We start from the raw sequence: 23,306 nt of genomic DNA, 5'->3' as shown, positions 1-23,306 counted from the left end.
TGTTAATTAAAAGCGTAATTAAGTAGTGTTCAATATTTATTAGTGTTCTAATTCAAAGCCGTGTTGTATTCCAATACAGCTCACACAGCAAACGGAATTCGAACACGTGGATGACGGCATTACGTATCAGTAGAATTTGAAGCGCGGACATAATACGCCTTACCACGTGCTGAATATTGCCACACACAGTGACGGAATATAGGGATTTGGTAGGTTTCCATTCTAAAGGCTTTTAAATAAATATGGCAACATTTTGTGACGTTTCGTTGTTGCTGGCGCGTAGTAGGTGTTTTTCGTTGTTGCTGGCGCGTAGTAGGTGTTTTTCATTTCTCGATGCGTCCTTAATGTGACGGAATATACCGCGTTTACCCTAAATATCTCTTATCAATTATTAATAAAGTGATTGAGCCACATATGAAAACAATTCTGGTCAAAATATTCAACTGAATCAAGGAAGTTTAAAATTTATGACAATGAAACATAAGCAATGGCAATTGGCAAGCCACAATGTTTACAATTAAACCACAATACATGACTTAGGAGCCACAAGATTTTGCCAACCAAAGCAATGAGATGTGATATTGGAGTTACAATTTTTAGAAAATAATAGGATTTTTCCAATTCTGTCAGAGCAGCCTGACTTTGGACTAAGTTTGGAGCAATAAAATTTGAAAAACAAGCATTGGAGAAGTTTTCCAATCTTGATTTTTAGATGGGCCAGTTTTTAGCTTGACTTAGCTGCACTTATGTTGATTAACAAGACACAAGACTCAAGTCACTACTGACTAGCCTACTCACTACTCAGTACTACTCACTATCAAAAACCCTAGAACTAGGCTAGAAGTCAGTTGGACACATGATCACACATCACACATCATGGCAAAATTTACTTAAATTGTAAATGTGGTAATGAAAAATAACTTAGATTCTTACCAGCTTTGGATTCAAAGGACATGATTTGCTTGACCAAGTCACTCAATCCACACCACAGCAACATTAAACTTATCACAGAAGTTGCCTAAAATAATACTTCTTGGGAAGTCTGAACTCAGAAGCAACACCTGAGTCCTGACATGGACACATGGTTATTTTCTAAATGAAAGGCCAAACACCTGTAGACCTCTGTTGGTGACCTTGAAGGACACAGTGCAAGTGCAGGCTGCTGCCTGCTAGAAAACTAAGGGAGTTCAACAAGTTCACTTCAGACTCTGTTAGGAAGGATTCCAAATTTCCACCTCTTTAGAGAAGGCGCATTTCCACCAGAAATGTCAGAAAAGAAACAGTCATAAAGTCTCAAAAAGCCATGATGGCGCAGACCACAAGTGCTCAGCCACAACTTCCACAAGAGTAAAAAGATACCGGTAGGCCTATGTGAACAACTTGAACAAGACAAGTTACATACATAGAAATAACTGTGTAAATAGATATCATAGTAGTAGTTGAGACTTGAGACAGCCCAACTCAATAAACTCATACCAAAATGTTTTAAACAAAAACTCTGAAAAAAAGGTGATGCAAGCAGTGATGGTGATTGGTGAGCCAGGCCAAGCCTCCAAGGTCTACGTAGACATTATTTGTAAAACAGAAACTGCCAAAAAATCATGTGGTAAGATTGCACCAGATGAGGGTCGGCTGCCGAAGAACGAAGAGGCGAAGACCAGTGGGATGCATGCCGGAGGCCAGCATAGCCCAAGACCAGCATATCTTTCATCCTCCTTTCCGTGCGTAAGCCTGCTAAAGGGCAGAGTAGACTAAGGGATTATATGTTAAAAGCCAAAGGTACAAATCCCCTTCATGGAAATTAACCAGCGAGCTAATGAGAAGTAGGCCACCAATACAATCGCTCTACGCCGTATTGAAAACCGTCCAACAGCTCTATCCTTCGAGTCACCGACATGTGGAACAGCCTCCCTGATAGCATCGTTGAAGCTCCGAGTATGAACATCTTCAAAAACAGACTAGACGAAGCTATGCAGGAGCATATGTTCAGTCTTAAAATGCCTAGCAAATTACGGAGCAGGCAATAAGTCCAGACGAAGCTATGCAGGAGCATATGTTCAGTCTTAAAATGCCTAGCAAATTACGGAGCAGGCAATAAGTCCAGCAGCTATCTCAATCAATAGTCACATTCGTCAGTTATGGAAAGATCGGGTTCCAAAGGCCGGATCCCTTGTGAATCAAGTCACGAAAAGTTCAAGAATCGGCAACAGGCCATGGGCCTATGTCTTCAACGCCGACACTTCTATTCTATCTATCCCATGCCGTCTAACCTAATCACGATTTTCGGTAAGCAACTCCCTACGCCATACCGCTGTTGATACACAGCCAGCACTCCAGCCCGTCCGTCTGTCGCAGCTGTTTTCCCCCGGCATAACTCTACCTCCACGCATACCCCGTCTCCCCGCCTTTTTTCACTGACTGCCGGACGGCTTTTCTTAGTTTCTGCTCACTAGACTACATTACGCGATGAAAAGAGGATCTATAGGAGTTGTAAACTAACCTAACTTAACCTAACCTAATTCGGATGAGCATCAAAGGTCTGCGAGAAAAGCCTCCAGTTAGTCATGCGATAATGGTGGAGAGTCGGGGTAACTTGTAAGTGTGTGGGAAAGAAGATGCTGGGGGATAGTAAGGCAGGGAAACAGTGACGCGGGGTTAACGTCTTGCGGATTAAGTAAGGTGATGACGCATTACCGTTTGGTACAGTTCACATTTGCGACAATGCAGTGAGGTCAGCGGACACTTAGGATAACAGCATGTGTAAGAAGTGATGGTATGGGTTATAAAGCATTGGAGAACAACGTATTGACCGTTAAAACTATGTGGAGTAGCAGCTTGTGTGCTGAAGCAGTGTTGGTTTAAAGTTCGTGTGGTGAGATAGGTCAATTGACTACAGCTGCTTAGGTGCCAGGATGACAATATCTATAGCATTTAGATCAGTGGTTCCCAAAGTGGGCGATATCGCCCCCCTAGGGGCGGTGGAAAGATTTTGGGGGGCGGTAAGGAAGAAGAGGGCGTTTGGGGGGCGATAGGGGGGCGGTAGTCCGAAGTCAGAAGTTCGAACGTTTGCTTGACGATTCGTACACAACACGTGCAGCACATCATGACTCCCAGCGATGGTTTTTTCACCCAGATCTGTTTTTTAACCTCTCCTGTTATGTCTCGGACAAATTAACGGCCGGACTCGCGGCCGATCTCAATGTTCAAGTAATATCTCTCAAACTAATGAACTTAACTCGATGAAACTTGGTACACGTATTTATTTGGACCTAACGGTAATGTTAAGCTCGTGATTTTTTTTGTTTTGCCTTCATTTGTTTTTGCCATAGTTATATGGCAATACGGGCCGAAATTCACTGAACCGGGTATTCAAGAAAATTTTTTAAACTATTGAGCAGATTCGAACGAAATTTTGAATTTACAGTCCTAACTACCGAACGTTAATGTTTAGCTCATGAAAATTTATTCGATTGTGCCTTTGTTCGCGAGTTCTTTTTTTCATTTCACCTTCATTCGTGATTTAAACAGCAATACGTGCTTAAATTCACAGTAATCAAGAAATTCCTTCCAAAAATACTGAATGGATTTGAACGAAACTTAGTGTTTAAATACCTAACCTCAGCAACGGTGATGTCTAGCTCGCTACAATTTTTTCGTTTTGCCTTCGTTTGCGAGTTTTACGGCTATACGGATATACGTAAACGGCTCTTGGTTAAAACGGCCGGTAGAAATGCCGGTCGTTCCTCCTACATCTGTATAACTCGCGAACGAAAGCAAAATAGAAAAATTGTCGCGAGCTAAACATCACCGTTGGGAGGTTAGGTATTTATATACAAAGTTTCGCTGAAATCGAATCATCTAGCTTACCACGCTCGATCACTGCGAATTTCGGCCTTTTTCGCGATATAACTCACTAATGAAGGTTAAATTAAAAAATTTTTACGAGCTAAAAATCAACGTTAGGTTCTGATTAATATATGTTCCAAGTTTCCTTGAGCTGCGTTCATTAGTTTGGGAGATTTTACTTGATAATTGAATTTGGAGGTTGGTCGTGCGACTGGCCACGAGTCCGTGGCCAGTCCTTTGCCCGAGACGTCCTAGGTTTCTAGTGCTGAAACAGTAAAACTGCTTAAAAACATATTGGTTCACTAAATGAGGTTCTACTTGTGAAATACACATTTGTGTTTAACATTTATCTATTAAAATTGCAGCGTACTAAATTTCAAGAAATAGGCGTATGTTTTTATATGTGTCTGTGGGGGGCGCTAGAAGTTCACTAGGAAGCCAAAGGGGGCGCCAGCCTGAAAAAGTCTGGGAACCACTGATTTAGATGGTTGATGTTGGCTCCAGGGCTGATTTGAGCGTTAATTTGCTGGTCTACGGCTGCGCACCCAGACCAGTGACACTGCCCTGGATGTAATGGACCATCATGATTCCTGCCTTCCGGAACGTAGCCTTCATCACTTCAAGCCATCCGTATCTAGGCCGTGGGTGTAACCACGGAACCAGCCCTTGGTCGAACGGCCATTTGTCGAAGAAGTCGGAAGGACGATAAATTCTGGAACAGAACTATGCTATCTGAAACCTAACCTCAGATGCGGTTAACGTATAATTACGTAGGCGATGCCCGGAAGTCAGATTCGATCTGCGGCCTGGTGGTGCACGGCAGGTTCTATGCGAGGCCGGAGGTAGACAAAGCCGAGTGGTTCACGGCTGATTGGCGGATGTCTGGAGAGATCAAAGGCGTTCGATTCAGGGCTTATTGGTGAACAAAATTGGTGGTGCACGGCTGCGCTCCCCCAATCAGCCTTGAACGGAGGAACGCCTAGCATATTTTCGGATGACAACCAATCACAATCAGCCGCGGATTAAGCCATCCGTCGGTAACCAGCCCATGCCATCATCTTGCTTTCAATATCAGGAGCTTTATGCCATCATATTCTGAACTGAATAGCCAAGAGAATAATGGTTGTCCACCACTGAACATTGCATCGAACCATCACTTCATAACCTGAGTCCCTGACTTTACTACTTTAGCTCGAACTGTAATTTGCAGACAACAGACTGGGACCAACAGACTTCAGTTCTGGTAGTTCTATCCTTGGACCTCGGGCATTCCACAGAAATACTGACTGGAGCGGCATTAGGATGGCGACAACTGGCTAATCAGCGAGGCAAGAAGAGGCTGGAACATTGCGTATAGTGGACTGTCTGACGCGGATAAGTATTCTGATAGGGAGTGTAAACAGCGAACAGAAAGTGATTTGAAAAAATTGGCCAGGAGATCAACAAAGTATGACTTTTGTGTGGGTTCTTCTGGTTGGCTGATCGGAGAGGTTGCCATGAAGTTTTGTGAGAGCTGATGCAGGGGCGGAAGATCTGTAAAGTCAGACCAGAGTTCACCACTTAGGATACGACTGTATTCTTCCGACAGGTGTAGTGTAGTAGGATAGCATGTTTTTTTTACGCCAAGGGGCTTCCAAGGAGGGACAGGATTGTTCTGGTCTTAATACGTGTAACCGGAAACACCGCCGCGAAGTTGAAATATTTACGGGTAGCGTGCCGACTTGGTGTAGGCTTTCGTACTGATTCTAAAACACAAGGGCTAAAGAGTCGCTCTTTGGTCCGGTTCTAAATTCCCTTGCGTTGGAGAGAGGAGGAATGAACACAATGAACTTTTTGTAGTACAATGGTAATCTTCTGGCGAATTACAAGGTTCTCCATACGAGGCACACAATTTATTATTCGTCTTAGTCCAAAAGTTCACGGAAAAAGGCTTGACACTTCAGGGGTACAAACAGCCGAGAAACCACACAGCATGAGCCCTAATACACAGCTGAGAATAACAAAATAGATAGCAAATTTTACGGGAACTAGCCGCCCCGATATGCCAACAACCAGCCGCAGAGACCAGGAGTTCCAGCCCTAATGCACCGCAAGAATCACAAAAATGGACAACAAATGGTACGGGAACTAACCGCACCGAGATGCCGACAACGAACCGCAGAGACTAGGGGTTCTGGCCCTAATACACCGCCAAATCACAAAAACGGACAGCAAATGGTGTGGGAACTAACCGCACCGAGATGCTAACAATCAGCCGCAGAGACTAGGGGTTTTAGCCCTAATGCACTGCAAAGTTCCGATTATTCTCGAGCGTGGAATGTGTTGACTCCCACGACACGAGAGGCGCGAACAGTACCGCAGAAGCTGTACCAGAAAGCTGACAAATATACTCGAGTGCACAGGTTATTAGCCCCCATAACACGAGAAGTGCTCGGCGCGGGACCAGCCGAACCAGAGCGCTACCAGCAACTGAAACTAACCAAGAACTCCACCTATACCGTTATTAGTCCAATAGCGGAACTCATCAAGAGTTAATTCCTCAAGTAAGGTGGAATTTATTCTTGGAAGCCCAGATCTGGCTACTTGAATTTGAGCCGAAACATGTGTCCCCCAACCCAGTAACACTGAGCACACACGACTTTCCCGCGAGGGGTAACTCAGCTAAACTAGCTTACCTCAACACCCTCGTTTACAATGTACAAGAAATGGGCTACTAAAATCGTCTATATGCAAAAAATAGATAATATAGTATATTATAACAAAATAGAATCTTAATATAATCCTTTGGTCAAATAATGATAAGTGAAAGTTGATATAAGATAGAATAACTCTCGAGTATAATTAACTTGCGAGCGCGTGAGTCGGTAACAGTTCGTCAATAGACTAGACAAATGAACATTGACTAAGCATTATCAAATGAAATGAGAAGTATTATCGCCTAATAAAATCATATTAATAAGGAGCTTAACCTTTTGACAACACGACTACAAGTTATAACCGACTTCTTATAGAACATCTACCTCTACGATGTATAGCTTCCTTACGCAAGATGGCGACCTAGCCGTCTTTACTTTAACGATAGTATCGTAGGTTGACAGCACTGATTCTCGGACAACAGCAAATCATTACGATTATCACAAAAGAATATAGTCCTTCGACAAAATAATTGCACATTAAAGCGAATAAATCTTAGGTCAAGTAATATTTTACGATTAACATATAGAAATAAGTCTAAACGTGTCAGGGCTAGCAGACGACGCGTGGCGCTAGCAGACGATTGCAACGCAACGCTACAGACATATAACATCACAGCAAAGGAGATTCCTTGTTTCAGTCACGAAGTAAAAATATGCTTACGCATTCCTTAGTCATACAAAATAATATCACAGTAACGAGATTCCACATTCTAGTCGTAAATATATATACAATCATATTGAGTCACTAATCTAACAAAAAACATCATCGAAATAACACGTGGTCAAAACGGTGCTCCTATAAAAAAAAAATATCACATAATATGCATCCCGTCACATGCGCATGATGCGTAGGAGGCTGGCCGTTGCGAGTTTGCATGGTGCGTTAGGTTTGGAGCCCTGTTTCCTGGATGCTCTGGTAGAGGCACGACAGGGGTTCTGGTATATCATTGGTCTGCATTGTGTTTCTTGAAGACGATTGACCAGTTTGCATTTTTGTTGGCAAGTACAGAGCTGCGTACTCTTTTGCAGCCATGTCACGAGAGAGACATGGCACGGGAGGAGATTACCATGGCCTTTTTTTGTAGAAAGGACATCGAGAAGAGGATGCAGGATGGGGGCCCTTATATGATGCGCAGCACGAGTTGTCGGCGTTGCTGTTCTAGACGACATGGTCAGGTGAAGTGCAGCGGGCGCAGACTGCCAGTCTTCGACATGATATAGAACCGTGGCCAAATCCAAATCTTTGGCAACCGTAGCAGCGGTGACGGGGGGGGCAAGGTAGGAGTGTACTTTAAAGCGAGAAATTATGATAGAATACCTTGTTTGGTACTGCCGAAGAACACTCGATCCCTATGCGCATCGCTTGAAAACTGCTGTTGTTTGGATCGGCAGCTTGGGAATAGCTTTTAAACTGTTAGGATTTTATTTGCATTTTGGTTTGCAGGGACAAGGGAGGGTGAGCTGGGCTAGAAGATCGTCTGTGATGTAGCCCAGTAGGTACTCGTCTTCTATATCAGTGTAATCGAATATTACTTCCCCTTGGAACAGGGGTGGCTCTCTAGGTAAGCATATTTTGTATTTAATTCCATTGTGTTCGCAGGTGTACTCTGAATTGGTTAACTGGTTGACTTTACTGGCCAGTACTTTCCCTGTGATTAGGGTGCTCTTTGCCTGTCGGCTAAGACTATCGGGTTTGACGAACTGCAATGCTATTGCTGGCCATGTTTTGGAGATTTGGATGTAGAAGTTAAACGGTGGGGCTTTTGTCTTCTCGTAGCAGTAGAAAGGTGATAGAGGTGTGACTGGCAGTCAGTGTTTCAAACTGGGTGGTGTTGGTCGAGACAGGTTCTGAAGACGTTGATAAGAGAACGGATCTGGCGTGACCGTGTAGTCTGGGCACTTGATTTTGGCAGGCCTTCCTATCACTGGTGAGTCGCAAGAGAAGCCGGCAGAATCAGATGTGTCCATCACTGCTTCAGAGAAGAGGTCTTCTGTCAGGCCAGGGCCTGACGATGATTCAGCCATACCCTTGTATATTCTTCACATTTTTTGGTCAGCACTAATTCTTCTAGATTTCCACCGGATTTTCAGCTTAATCTACAACACCGCGAATTTTAGTTATTAAGCGAAAGCACCGCACGTCGTATCACCATGAACGAACAAACGAAACTCCTCAGTAAGGTCTGCCTCATTGGTTGGCACGCATCACTGGCGCAAATACACTCAAGCATAAAACAGACAATATTTTTCACGTCTCACACAATGAAGAAAAGACAATAAGAAAGAGTGCATGTTACCTTTTACCATCATTTGTGTCAATACAACAGTTATTCAACTAGACTTGACACGATCACAGAACACCTATCGTGATCCTTGCAGATTCCTAACATTATCAGAAGATTTCTATATTTTCCCGTTCAGTATCGATGCGAGTACAGAAACTGCCCTCGAGTCGCCCACGGACACGAAATGGTTGAAAATCCGATCATTGATTTGTCTTCTAATTCACATTACACGAAAAAAACATGCAACCTGCGTAATTTTTCATCTTTAGTTTGTTATCGTCAATTGTTCAAATTTAATGTAAATTTCACTAAGCATTCAATATAAACATGGGAAAATAATTGAATATTTAGCTGTGCATGTTACGATATTAACCACAATAGGAGTAAGTTGAGGCATTTGCAGCTTACGAGCATTGTTGAAGGTTTATTCACATCGCAATTACTTAGAAGAAATCATATGAAAAATTAGTTCGCAGCATGAGCTGACTGATTCATATACGACTTCTTTCTTTCTTGGGTATATAATGACACTCTGCTACCCACATATTATTCTGAGCGCCTGGATGCGATCGATACTAAATACGTCTCGTTAAGAAATAGTTCCATGAATAATATAGCACGACCATCTTCTGAACCATTAATAATACATCTTTGATCAATGACAAGCTCGTTCAGAAGATTTTTGAGGGACTGGCTAGGCTACTTTGTAGTCAATGACTCAGAGTAACTCGTGTGAGAAGCTTGTTATAATTTTTCCATGCAGAGCTAGAAGTATTAATTGGCTATGATAATGTCTCAAAATTGCCCCTCTTTAATAAGAAGCTTACAACCGAAGAAATAAAGTGAACCTAGGCTTTCCCATAGGCCTCAAAATACGTAAACGGCCAGTATTTATCGTGTGTGCATTCTTATCTTATTTCTGGAATTATTTCAAAGATAAGGAATTATTAATAAAATTTGTGTTGTGATAAAATTATTTATTTGTTTCTTAATAATTCATTAAGCGTGCAACACTTATAAACACGGATGGTGTGATCCTCATTTTATTATTGTTCTCTCCACCAAATTAAGGAAAGTTCTACATTGACTGAGAGATGTTCATGATGAAATCATTCACCTACATCTTTGCTAAGTTTCTAGTTGTCTACTTGTTGTTTTTTCATGCCAATGCTGCAATAAAAGGACGCTTTAAAAAGCTCTTAGATGGTTCAAAAGGAGAGCTTAACGGCTCATTTTCAGCTTACAACTTCTTAAGCATCCACAGGTAAGAAACTCACGCGCAAGGTTTGACAGCTTACACTGTCAAATTTTGTTCGTAATATGAACATTTTGTTCTTGATTCTTTGCATACAAATTTTTTTTCGAATAAATGGAGCTGAAATGTTAAAAAAAGAGCTTCTAACTTTCTGAAACTGATATGCATACCCAGCATAATCTGTGAATGAACTGATATAATAACATGAATTAAATTTAAATATTTCCCTATTTCTAGGAATACAGCTCATAACATAACATAACATAACATAACATAACATAACATAACATAACATAACATAACATAACATAACATAACATAACATAACATAACATAGTGATCTCGGCGCTGCAGTGTAGGCCTGATGTGGCCTGTCGCCGATTCTTTTCCTTTTCGTGCCTTGTTCACCGAAGATCTAAAATCGTGTCATTTGACCGGATCTTTTCACGACTGACGATAGTTTGAAGTAGCTACTAGACTTCCACCGGGTTCGATATGGTGCTAGGCATTTCAAATCTGAACATATATTTTTTATAATGAGAAGCTTTTTCATAAATTCTTATATATGATATATATTTTATTTTTTGTTATGTTATTAGAGACACAACGAATGGTTAGACAGCTGAACAAAATAATTACGAGGTAATTTCAGATGCAAGTTTTGCTATATCGAGTTCTCATTCATAACATCATTATGAAGTATCTTACAACCGCACATTTTGACTGCCGCAGCTGCGGTGCGCAGTGCGTGGTGACGACGGGGTGCTGGGCGTGGTCGTACGACCGCTCGTCTGCTCGGTGCCACGTCTTCCCAGCGGCGGTGCCTCTCGTCACCACAGGCATTCCTTCGTCCTTCATGACTTTTGGATCAACAAAAAACTTAATTAACGGATATTTCGTGCCCACTAATCGAGTTCAGTCATGGACTGATGGCAACAACACTTGCACAAATTTGAGGGCAAAAATGGCCTATGTTCCTGACTCGAACAAAATGCGTGAAATAATGGCTGCACTTTCAGACCTTGTTATTTTCATCGGCCTCCAGCGCACTTCGCCTGGTGCCTCAACTTGGAAAGACAGTTTCGGCAATTCAGTTCCTGCGACATCCATTACCTGGCAACCATCTCAACCAGATAATGCCAATGGAAAAGAAAATTGTTGTCTCAGCTTCAACGGAACTACCGCTGACATCGACCCAAACGAAATAAACCCACACTTCGTCCTATGCACTATTCCAATTTAAAGTTTATTTTGAACGCATCTGGACATACTACCAATGATTTCATTCAGGTTTAAGAGATTCACATTTGAGATTTCTTTTCACTGTCTCGGATCGTAACATTGCATGCAAGAATAACTTTTAACCTGATACATACACAAATTTGCGCCGGACATGGAGTCGGTAATATGCTCAGAGAGTTCTGCTGAAATTTACGTATAACTTGTATGCCAGTTAACGATGCTCTTAACAAATTTTGGATCTTCGGTCGCCTTTTGGAGCAAAAAGCTTACGAAGGATCGTGTTAAAGATATTAAAAAAAATTGTATGCAACAACATAGTCTTTGAAATCAAGTGGTAGTAAAGTAGCTGGTCAACAAAATTAATGCGTATATCATTTTGAATTGGTCACGATGTAGATGAAATAAGTTGATGAACGTCATGCTGAACATCTTTCTATCGGCAAGGCTTTGTAATAGCAGCCAGAAAAAAGGAAACGAAACAAAATAAAACATTAATTCTTATGCACAACTTGTACTTAATCACACGCTTGGTATTCCATATACTCAGAGACTAATTTCAATAATTCTTACCATTATCACGTATTCTTATTATATATTATATTTCTAGGCAATGACGAGCTGAAATCGATGTTCGATACCGGTGATTGAATGTACCAGAACATGTTATACCTGGCGTAAGGATAGATATAACATTTATGCAATGATTGAATGCACAAATAATACTTATTGCTTTCGGTCACGGTCCATCATTATTCAACGCTGATGTTTTTGTCAAGAAACGTACATAAAATTATTCTATACATTATTATATTATATTATCAACACGTGTTATTTTTGAATAATCCCTATCATGAGCATACTTTTGCCGTGCTGGTGCAGGTATTGACTATAATCAAAAGATTAATAAATGATAAATTTTGTACACAATCTGAAGCATTTTTCAGGATTATGATCTATCATTTATAAATTTAGAGAAAAATATTAAATTTTGTTAAACCTGTTAATTTCAGATTTTCTCTTGTAGGGGAATCATAGTGTGTGTTAAGGAGAAAAATAAAGGTTGCATTGTAAAAACTGGCATTTTAACAACTTACGACTGTGAAAATTTAATATAGAAACCAATTTCTCAACTCCTATTCTATTATGATTCTTCGTTACATATCTCAAATTGATCCTCGATAATTACGATCAAATTTACATTATCCTGCACAGAATTGACAGTTACAGTGTACCTCCTTGAATTAATTTCAAATAACGACATACACTTTAGAAAGCAGATAATTTAGCTCTGTCAGCAATTATTTACTTACATTATATAGTTTTACCAAGTATATCTTGTCACCATTCATGGTTCTCTTACTTATTTACACATAAACTTGAACTTAACTTTGGTTTTTGATGCTAATCACCGAGAAAGATGTGCATGTCAAGCTTTATTGATCTCTATTCATAAGAGGAATAAGACGAAACTGTTTTCTCTTTCTTGTGTTCAGTGCTGGGAGCCATAATTGTGTCAGCTTTGATCGCATCGCCGTAAGCCAAGTATGACGACTCAGGGTGCTGGTCTGGAGGGTTCAGATCTTCAGGTTCGGGATCAGCGCTGTACTTGCTGTACGAAGAATCTTTGGGCAGCGCCCTGACCAAGAATGGACCCTATCGAAATTCGAAGACCTGTCAGCCGCTGGCACACGGACGCCCCAGGTTCTTATGGCCGGGTAAATTAGAAGCTCTATGTCCGCATTAGGTTCCGGTTGCCGTAGCGAAATAAGCGCCGAAATGGAATCTTGTGAAATTACTCGTCGAGCTTGGGGCGATCGTGGGNAATGACGATGTGCACTTTAGAAAGCAGATAATTTAGCTTTGTCAGCAAAAATTTTCTTACATTAGTTATACTTAGTATCTCTTGTCACTATTCTTGGTTCTCTTAATTATTTACACATAAACTTGAACTTAACTTTGGTTTTTGATGCTAATTACCGAGAAATATGTGCATGTCAAGCTTTATTGATTTCTATTCATAAGAGGAATAAGACGAAACTGTTTTCTCTTTCTTGTGTTCAGTGCTGGGAGCCATAATTGTGTCAGCTTTGGTCGCATCGCCGTATGCCAAGTATGACGACTCAGGGTGCTGGTCTGGAGGGTTCAGATCTTCAGGTTCGGGATCAGCGCTGTACTTGCTGTACGAAGAATCTTTGGGCAGCGCCCTGACCAAGAACCTAAGGAATGACATGGCATCCGCACCGTCATTAGACGCAGGGATGATGGCATAGCTGGAGACCGGAGGTGGAACAAAAGGTAGCATCTCTCCCTCCTTGTCGTACACGAGGTAACTGCTCGTGGTTGAGGATGTGTCGTCGCTGGAAGGAGGAGGAGAAATGTCCCCGTGAGCTTGGCCATCAGCACGAAGGTATGGGTACTCTGCAGGTGGCTGAAGAGGAACCTCGAAGGCTCCCTCAAATCCATCGTAGGAATTTACTTCAGGCGTCTTCATGGGTTCCTGGAACTTTCCCTTCAATTCCTTGTGGATCGCCGTACGTTTAGGACCGTGGATGAGTGGATCATATTTTTTTGGATACGCAGGAGCAGCCACCGCTGCCGCAACCAACGTAAGCATTAGGCACACCTGCGCAAGATACGAAGTATATTAACTACACAGATAATATAAACTGTTGAACACTCTGGGGCAAATTACAACGCGGAGAATTATTAATTACTATTCTGGACCTAATAGTTTATGGTTAAAATCCGCAATATTAAAATGTGGTGTATATATTGCTACAAAATCTGCTGTCATTATTTTTTCAGACGACCAAGCACGAGTACCCAGCGGCCTTAGAACATAATAACGGCAAATGCCGTCGTGTTATTCTTCGCGCGACATAATAAATGAGCAGATGATAGCATACGTAGGTACACTTTGATGAACGTGAGCATAAATATTCAGAACTCTTCCTTTGTTTATCATGGTATGTAATATTAATGGGGCTGCGTCTGCAGCTTCATGGTCAAGAAATGACGAGGCAATTTCGGCCCACCCGCCTTGCACTGGAATTAATGAGTCGCACCTGCGTCGTCGAAATATGGAGTGGCAATGTAAATACAATGTATTAGAAGACATTATCCATGAGTTATCACCGGTCCTTAATTTTCACATCAATCCGTCGATGCATTAATATTTAGATGCCCCATCAGATGACACATTAGATGACACATTGGATGACCTTTAAGACGAAATACTGTTCCTAATTGAAGATTCCTGACCTTGTTAACGTATACTTATTCACAACGTCAATGCTGGACATCGCTCAAATCTGCATTAATAATAAAGGAGAACCATATGAATGATATTATATTCATGATATTCTCGAGCATATTCGTGTGACCCGCATTAGCATTTCTCACTCTGCAGCCTTGAAAGCCTTGCCGCATCCTCCTTCATACGCCGAGTCCAGCGTACGGCTTTCCCTCTCCAGAGCTTGCGAAACGTCCTGCTGATTACCGGGAGGAAAAGCGGACGTTTGACTGCATTTATAGCTCAAAAACCTATAGTTATCCCGATATTATTATAAATTAGAGTGACTATTACAATAGTATGCATTTTGTCGTCAATAAAGTCAATATTTGACACGGCTTACAACAAATAATTTATATCAATGAGCAACTCCTTAGTTAACTTTAGAGTCCTGATGATATTTTCGATTATTAATTGTGCAAATCAATGAATTATTCAAATCAGTTTAGGTTGACTAATCAAGAATGTGTATTAAAACTATGATGCTGCCTGCAACACTGAGTGCCCTCGCTGACATTGCGTTCATCTTTCACACAACTGTGTGAGTTGTGTCTTGAACAATCAGCTTGTTGGCAGAATGTTTGCTTTTAACCCTAATTAAGACGGTTTGTGTACAGGGTGTACCTGATTATTTTATGTGCAGGGTGTACACGCGTATTTTGTTTACAGGGTGTACACACGTATTTTGTGTACAGGTTGTACACACGTATTTTGCGTGCAGGGTCCAGGGTATACACGCGTATTTTGTGTACAGGGTGTACACGCGCATTTTGTGTATAGGGTGTACACGCGTATTTTGTTTACGGAGTGTACCCGCGTATCTGAGTTCACCCCGGGTTTACATGTTGACAAATTAACTGTTTATGTTGACAAATTAACTTCGTATGTTGACAAATCAACTGCCGATTCATTAATTTTTCGTGCCTTCCGTCACGAAAAATTCAAGAATTGGCAACAGGCCATGGGCCTATTTTTTCAGTGCCGATACTTCATTCTATTCTATTCTATAGCCGTGGCCCCTGGTGTTGGTTCTTGATTCAAATTCTAGTAATCCTTCCGGCACCTTTTATTAACTATGAATACTCTTGTATAATTCAATGAGGTCGCTACGCAGACGTCGATAAAAGAAGCATGGAACGTTCGCAACTGCAATTAAATCATACGAGCAGCCATCAACACGCACACTTTTACACTATTTTTTATAATACTTCTCTTTATTAATTTCACTTCTTCTTGTTTGTTTGTTTGCTTGTCTGCTACAAATCATATAATCGGTATTTAACTCATTTCTACCTCTCCAATCGATCTGAAATTTTGCACACTTGCGTAAAGTTGGAAACAGTGCATGAATCAATTGACAGAATAATTAATTTCAAATTAATAAAAAACTTGTTTCAATATAAAAAAGAGAAAAAATAATTTTGTCTGCTACAAATCCTATAATCGACATTTAACACACTTATACCGGTCCAATCGATCAGAAATCTTGCAGACTTGCGTAAAGTTGGAAACAATGCATGAATCAATTGATAGAATAAATAATTTTAAAATTTTCAGATCAATTCGGCTACGATTTGAAAAAGTATCGCACCACTTGGCCGTTTCGCCCATACATTATCGAGGTATATTCCCTCAATATTCACCCATTAATTTCGCCCATGTAATTGTGAATATTGCCCATATAATTTTGAATATTGCCCATATAATTGTGAATATTGCCCATATAATTGTGAATAATCAATTCTTTCATTATCCACTTGATAGGAACGATTCGGTCAAGTCTGACCTCTAACATTGCAGGGGCAGTCACGCCCGGTGATAACTTATTTAGTTACTCCTCGAAAAGAAGTGTTATATGGAATACGCTATGAAGTTATCAGTATTTTTGATTATCAATTCAAATCACTCCTTAATCGATGTAATGTGCAAAATCTGAAATCGCATATCTATATTTCAACGCTCGCTATGAGATTGCTTCGGTTGCGTCTCGCGGCAGCGTACCTAGAATGAAATATTGAATGGTGCTGTAAAGTTGTTTAAAATATGCATTCAGCAGGAAAGAGTTACAACATGAATCCACCTTCAATTTCATGCGAGAACTGCCCAAATTTACAAAAAGCCAGAAAACCGTATTTAGGTTTCCAATTATTTATTTGCATTAAATTAAATTCTCGACTAATTAACTAAACGCTCCGTTTTTTTGGAACAGAAAATGAGTCCCATAAGATAACTAACAATTTTGAAATCCATAATACTAAAGAATTTCGTTCAATATGATGTAGTTTTAAATTATTTGATGTAAAACCTAATTTTGGATTTATTTATAGTGAAGTTCTACCTCAAAATCGTGTAAAAGAATTCGAGATCAAATCCATCGATCACATTTGACCCACACATGTTTCCTCAACAATCACAATGCTATTTATTTGAATTAATTTCTGCAATAGTTATTTATGCTTTTCATTTAGAGCAGTAATGAAGGAGCTATAGCCAATTTGAATGCATGCAAATATGTTTGGCGCTACTAAGTGAGATTTCTCATCACTGTTGACATGATGATAAATAATTGCTATAAAACGCATCCACTACTCAAACTCTTATATTTTGATTCGATATTGCTGTAACATGTCAATTTTCTATGAATTTATTGAAAACTTATTCGTGCGGAAGCTAATTTAAGATCTAAAAGATGAACCCGAAGAACGATAAATCACACAAGAAAAAATAATGGGAGCGCAGCCGTGCACCACCAATTTTGTGCACCAATAAGCCCTGAATCGAACGCTCTGGATCTCTCCGGACATCCACCAATCAGCCGTGAACCACTCGGCTTTGTCTTCCTCCGGCCTCGCATAGAACCTGCCGTGCACCACCAGGCCGCGGATCGAATCTGACTTCCGGGCATCGTTAAATTACGTAATTTTACGTTCACCGCATCTGAAATTAAGTTTCAGATAGCATAGTTCTGTTCCAAAATTTATCGTCCTTTGACAAGTGGCCGTTCGACCGAGGGCTGGTTCGACCCACGGTCTAGATATGGAAGGCTTGAAGTGTTGAAGGCTACGTTCCGGAAGGCAGGAATCATGATGGTCCATTACATCCAGCGCAGTGGTGGTCTTCGGCAGTTGACCCAAAATAATCAACGACCATGTCTGGGATGAACGAAAAATTATAATTATACCTTAAAAAATTACCAACATATCATAAGAAAATTAATAATTATATTATAAAAATTATATAATTTGAGACTATTATCTCAATGGGTGAACAAAATAATTTTATACATCGGCAACGTTGACACACATCCCTGAAATTCTAGGAAGCTTGAAATTTTGACAAATTTATCAGGTAAAGAAGTCGGTAATGTTGTTTATGTTAACGATAAAGGGCAAGCTTGTCCATCATTCCATCCAGCACCAGGGATAGAAGATTCCCAGAAGATAACTTAATAATTTTGAAATCCTTCGCACTGAAGAATCTATTTCAATATGATGTAGTATTTAAATAATTTCTGGAAAATCTAATTTTGGATTTATTTGTAGTAAAGTTCTACCTCAAAATCGCGTAAATGAATTCGAGATCTAATCTATCGATCACATATGACCCGAACATGTTTCCTCAACAATCACTATGCTATTTATTCGAATTATTTAGTGCAATAGTTATGCTTTTTATTTGAAAGCAGTAATCAATAAGCTATAGGCACTTTGAATGCCTGAAAATATGTTTGGGGCTTTTAGGTGAGCTATCTCATCACAGTTAAAATATGGATAAGATGATTACTAAAAAAAAACGACTCCACTACTCCATCTCCTGAATTTTGATTGGAAATTGCCGTGAAAATCTGAATTTTCTATGAACACACAGAAAAAATTCTTTCGAGCGGATGCTAAATTAAAAATACATAGGATGAACCCGAAAACCATAAAACACACAAGAAAAATACAACAACGACCATGCCTGGGATGGTATTGAAAAATTATAAGTTTGAATGATTTGATTTGAGACTATCATTTCAATGGGTGAAACCTATAACTTTGTTCATCGGCAACGTTGTCACTAAATCCTAACAGCCTAGGATACCTGAATTTTCGAAAAATTTTCAGTCGGTAATGGCGTATACGTTAACGAAGATGGGCAGGGTTGTCCATCACTCCATCAAGCACTGGGGGCAGGGTTGCCCATCATTCCATCAAGTACTGGGGGAAGGGTTGTCCATCATTTCATCAAGCACTGGGGGCAGGGTTGTCCATCACTCCATCAAGCACTGGGGGCAGGGTTGTCCATCATTCCATCAAGCACTGGAGGCAGGGTTGCCCTTGCTTGTTATCTCGCGCCACGAAAAGTCCAGGAAAGTGCACTCGACTACACTGCACCAGTTTTTGTCAGTGCACCAGCCCCCTCAAGTGCACCAGCCCCTCCACTGCACCAGCCTCCTCCAGTGCACCAGCCCCCTCCACTGCACCAGCCTCCTCCACTGCACCACTGGTCTATTGCAGTGCAGACCTCAGTGCATCTACAGGTGGGTACAGTAGCACCAGCACCACTGCAGTGCTGGTGCAGGTATTAACTAAAATCAATAGATTATTAAATGATAAATTTTACGCAATCTAAAGCATTTTTCAAGATTAGATAAGAAAAAATATAGAGAAATGTGCTCATAGAATAGAATAGAATAGAATAGAAGTGTCGGCGCTGAAGAAATAGGCCCATGGCCTGTTGCCGATTCTTGAACTTTTCGTGACTTGATTCACAAGGGATCCAGCCTTTTGAACCCGATCTTTCCATAGCTGACGATTGATTGAGATAGCTGCTGGACTTATTGCCTGGTCCGTAATTTGCTAGGCATTTTAAGACTGAACATATGCTCCTGCATAGCTTCTGTCTCTTATACACATCTAGATGTGTATAAGAGACAGGGGTGTACACGCGCATTTTGTGTATAGGGTGTACACGCGTATTTTGTTTACGGAGTGTACCCGCGTATCTGAGTTCACCCCGGGTTTACATGTTGACAAATTAACTGTTTATGTTGACAAATTAACTTCGTATGTTGACAAATCAACTGCCGATTCATTAATTTTTCGTGCCTTCCGTCACGAAAAATTCAAGAATTGGCAACAGGCCATGGGCCTATTTTTTCAGTGCCGATACTTCATTCTATTCTATTCTATAGCCGTGGCCCCTGGTGTTGGTTCTTGATTCAAATTCTAGTAATCCTTCCGGCACCTTTTATTAACTATGANTTTGCCCAACGGAGCCTCGTGACGAAGCTCATCCAACATTGATTCATCACTGGTAAACACCAGGTCTAGAATATTGGGAGTCTGTTTACTTCTATAATGGGTTGGTTTGGTAACGTGCTGGACTAGGAAGGAGTCTCTTACTGACTCCATGAACAATTAAGGATGCTGGATGATTCTCTTCCCTTGGAGAGGATCCATCTATCCAGTCTAGCTCTGGATGATTGAAATCACCAACGATCAACGTGTGTGATCTACGGAAAGACATGCTCGGTAAAAGACTGTTTAGAACTTTATCGTTATCAGAAGAACTGTTTGGTGATCTATACACGACGCCTATGAGGAGGCTATCTTTGCCTTTTAATTTTAGATTAAGTTCGCACCACACTGATTCTCTAGCTGATTGATGTTCTGCAGATAACTTGACTTGCTGGGCCCCATAAGAGGTTCTAACCCACAAAGCTACACCTCTACTGCACTGCTCTTCATTTAAGTTATAAAAACAATCAAAACCTGGCAACTGAAATTCAACAGGTAAAATTTTCCCCCCGTGATTTTTAGGGAGTGTTTCTGTAATACAAATAATGTCTATGCGCTCGTTTTCACACTTAATAGTTCACTTCTTTTGTTCAAAACGGAATCCGAGTTCGTGTAAAAACATTTTTACAGCTTTTTCTGCACTTTCACTTTGATTCATGCGTTTATTTCTTACATTATTTACAGGCCTGGTTCTATGGACATGACTTCTTACTTGTCTTCCAGCTCCGCTGACTGACCGTGTGCGGTCGGTGTTGTCTTGACATCCTGAAATTGTTTGACCCGAGTCTCCATGCATGCTTTTCCGCCTGAGTCTCTCCTGCCATTTCTTGCGAAAATTTTCTCTCTCTAAAGGGGTAGCATCCTTCTTAACAAAGACTGAATTAAGCTCTGTGGATTCACTTAGTTTTCTCGCAGCCTTAAGCACATGTCCGACCTGGGCTGTATCCTGCACAGTTACAAGCAGCGGTCTACAGGAGGTAGCGTCTTTCGATCGCAGCCTCTTGCATGCCGTTATATTCACAACGACGTTAAGTGCCTTGGCACAGCAATCAGTAATAAACTCAGCATCCGGAGCAATGCTTTCGGGAACGTTAAACCAAACAAGATTAAGTTTTCTTCTCTATCAAGCAGTTCACGAGTGCTTTCGTTGGCGAGATCAGAGATGACATCTTTGCGGCCTTTACCTTCTGTGTTATCGTTATTTTCTGTTGTGTGCAGATTAGCTTTCATTTCCACCAGCTCGTTTCGTAACGAGTGTAATTCGCTACGCAACAAGCTCAGTTCTTTCTTGTGGTTCTCTTCCATTTTGGCATTCTTTTTCAACTCCTGTTTGATGGTTTCTTCTATTTCGGCCTTAAAGACAGAAAACATAGAAGAGCACATCTCTTCCACCATTTTTTCGCTTTTTACAGCGCTAAGTGCGGTTGTTGGCAGTCCTGGCAATACCAGTGCACAGTCTTGTTTCTGCGAATAACCGAGCTATCTGTCTTACTCAACTTTGCACAATTGTTACAGACGATATCCCCGCAACGATCACAGGCCACTGTAGCGTCATTGACGTTAATCGAAACCAGCTTGCAAAATTTACAAATTTCCTCTCGCTCATTTTGCGATTTGATCTTCGCATTCGGTTTAACAGGACTGGAAGCCTTCTCAATTAATCTTTTTCCTCTCTGACCAGCCATCTTGAAATGCAAGTTAAAAAACCGAAATCAAGTTGAGTTAAAATTGTACAAATTGTTTGATTGTTCAAAATTGTTACAGACTTGAGAGCAAGTGGCTTTCAGAGAGCGGCGATCTCAGCGGCTTAGGTGTTGATGGGAAGAGCTCGGCTAGGAAGAGGTAGGCGCGAGAACAAAGGCTTATTGTCCCGCGTGGGCCAGGGCGTGGGCGTTACCCTTGCGGCAACCCTCGCTGACTCTACAAGTCCGCGTTATTTAATGAAAACACTTTCACTTGTTTGGCTTGTTCATTCAATTTGCACTCTCTTTTACTGACTTCACTGAACTGAACTGAAATTCGGTTATTCTCTGGCACGGATCATAAAAAAATGCGAAAATAGTTCCGAAAACGGCACAGTAAAAAGTTAAAATTTTAGAAATTTGGGACCACGAGCACGAGCGTCCGCTCTCGACCACGGCTTAACGGAGACCACATACCTAATAATCGTATACTTTACCCCATGGCCACTGAATGCTTAGCGAATTACAATGCCAATGTCGGTTTTTTGTTCATTTAATAACGATGTTATAATAATAATAATAATAATAATAATAATAATAATAATAATAATAATAATAATAATAATAATAATAATAATAATAATAATAATAATAATAATAATAATAATAATAATAGCGGTTTCAGCGTTTATTAGGCCGTAGGCCTGTTGCCGATTCTTAACATCGCAGAACATTCACAGCATTTTGCGGTCTCGAACTCGCAACTCACTGCTTCAATTCTGCTGTGCTTCCCCGCCCGGCCTCCTCGCCGATTCTGATCAGAAACTGACGCACAGAGCTGGGATCGAACCCGCGCCTCTCTGCTCCAATCTTGGTACTCTGAACTGTAACCACTGAACATTTGTTCATAGGTTTACACGATGCGATGGATTGCGTGCTCGCTGCTATTATTCATTGAACAGAATAGCGAATTAATAACAGAACAGCTTTACTTACTAATTAACAGTAATACTACTGATACTGTTACTACTACGAACAGAAACATCGAATTACTTTTGTCGTCTCAATGTTGTCGAGTAAATTTTTAGTTTCGGTTCAAAGTTTCATTTCTTGCACAAAAAAATATTTATTTCGACTAACTTGATTAGAAACGCAGTTTGATGAATGTTTTAAAGCTGTCATTTGTTAGTCAATAGCTAAGACCAATAATTATTGATAAATATGAATGTTGAAGATGCGAAAGACAAATTGTTGACATTTGAAGGAGTTGTTGATGAATATTTATCAACAACTCGTGTTGTCAATACCTAATTTAACACAAAAGATACATGCCATTAAATGGACATTTTCTAATTATGTGACTAAAAGAGTTCCAGTTCGTTATATTCGCATTGCGCTATCAGTGGAGGGAACAGTAACCCGGTGGCATATTTGGCCTATTTTAGGCCTATATTCAAAATATCCTAAAGCTCTTCAAATTATGTTATGCTCATTTATTACGTTAATTTAAACTTTTTACTTTGTAATTCCGTCAAATTCAGTATATTGTGACTTGAATATAAGTTTAATTTGAATAAATAACCACACAACTAGCCATTATTACCTTAAATATAAATTATATGGGGCTAAGCCTCCCTCCATGTCCCTAAAACACCCCGACGCCGCTGCTGTAACCCATGTTACTTGTGTTGCACTACAGGATTAATGGCCCACTTCAGATTATCAA

The 23,306-nt window shown here is 40.5% G+C and overlaps 2 protein-coding genes across 2 annotated transcripts in view; one reads left to right on the top strand and one right to left on the bottom strand.

The window, feature by feature from the left end:
- Positions 1–9,879: 9,879 nt before the first annotated feature.
- LOC125177672 lies at positions 9,880–11,400 on the top strand. Its single transcript, XM_047879852.1, has 2 exons — positions 9,880–10,091; positions 10,815–11,400. Exons 1-2 carry the CDS (start codon positions 9,922–9,924, stop codon positions 11,323–11,325), a joined length of 681 nt encoding a protein of 226 aa, XP_047735808.1. The 5' UTR covers positions 9,880–9,921; the 3' UTR covers positions 11,326–11,400.
- A 1,752-nt stretch (positions 11,401–13,152) lies between these two features.
- Positions 13,153–23,306, bottom strand: part of LOC125177671 — a 13,349-nt gene continuing 3,195 nt past the window's right edge. Inside the window, exon 2 of the mRNA XM_047879851.1 lies at positions 13,153–13,947. Within this exon, the coding sequence (XP_047735807.1) occupies positions 13,336–13,947 (612 nt within the window). The 3' untranslated portion in view covers positions 13,153–13,335. The remainder of the gene's footprint in view (positions 13,948–23,306) is intronic.

Source organism: Hyalella azteca, unplaced genomic scaffold (assembly GCF_000764305.2).
Source record: "Hyalella azteca isolate HAZT.00-mixed unplaced genomic scaffold, Hazt_2.0.2 contig3978, whole genome shotgun sequence".
Classification (NCBI taxonomy): Eukaryota; Metazoa; Arthropoda; class Malacostraca; order Amphipoda; family Hyalellidae; genus Hyalella; species Hyalella azteca.
This window is presented reverse-complemented; position numbering and strand designations above follow the sequence as displayed.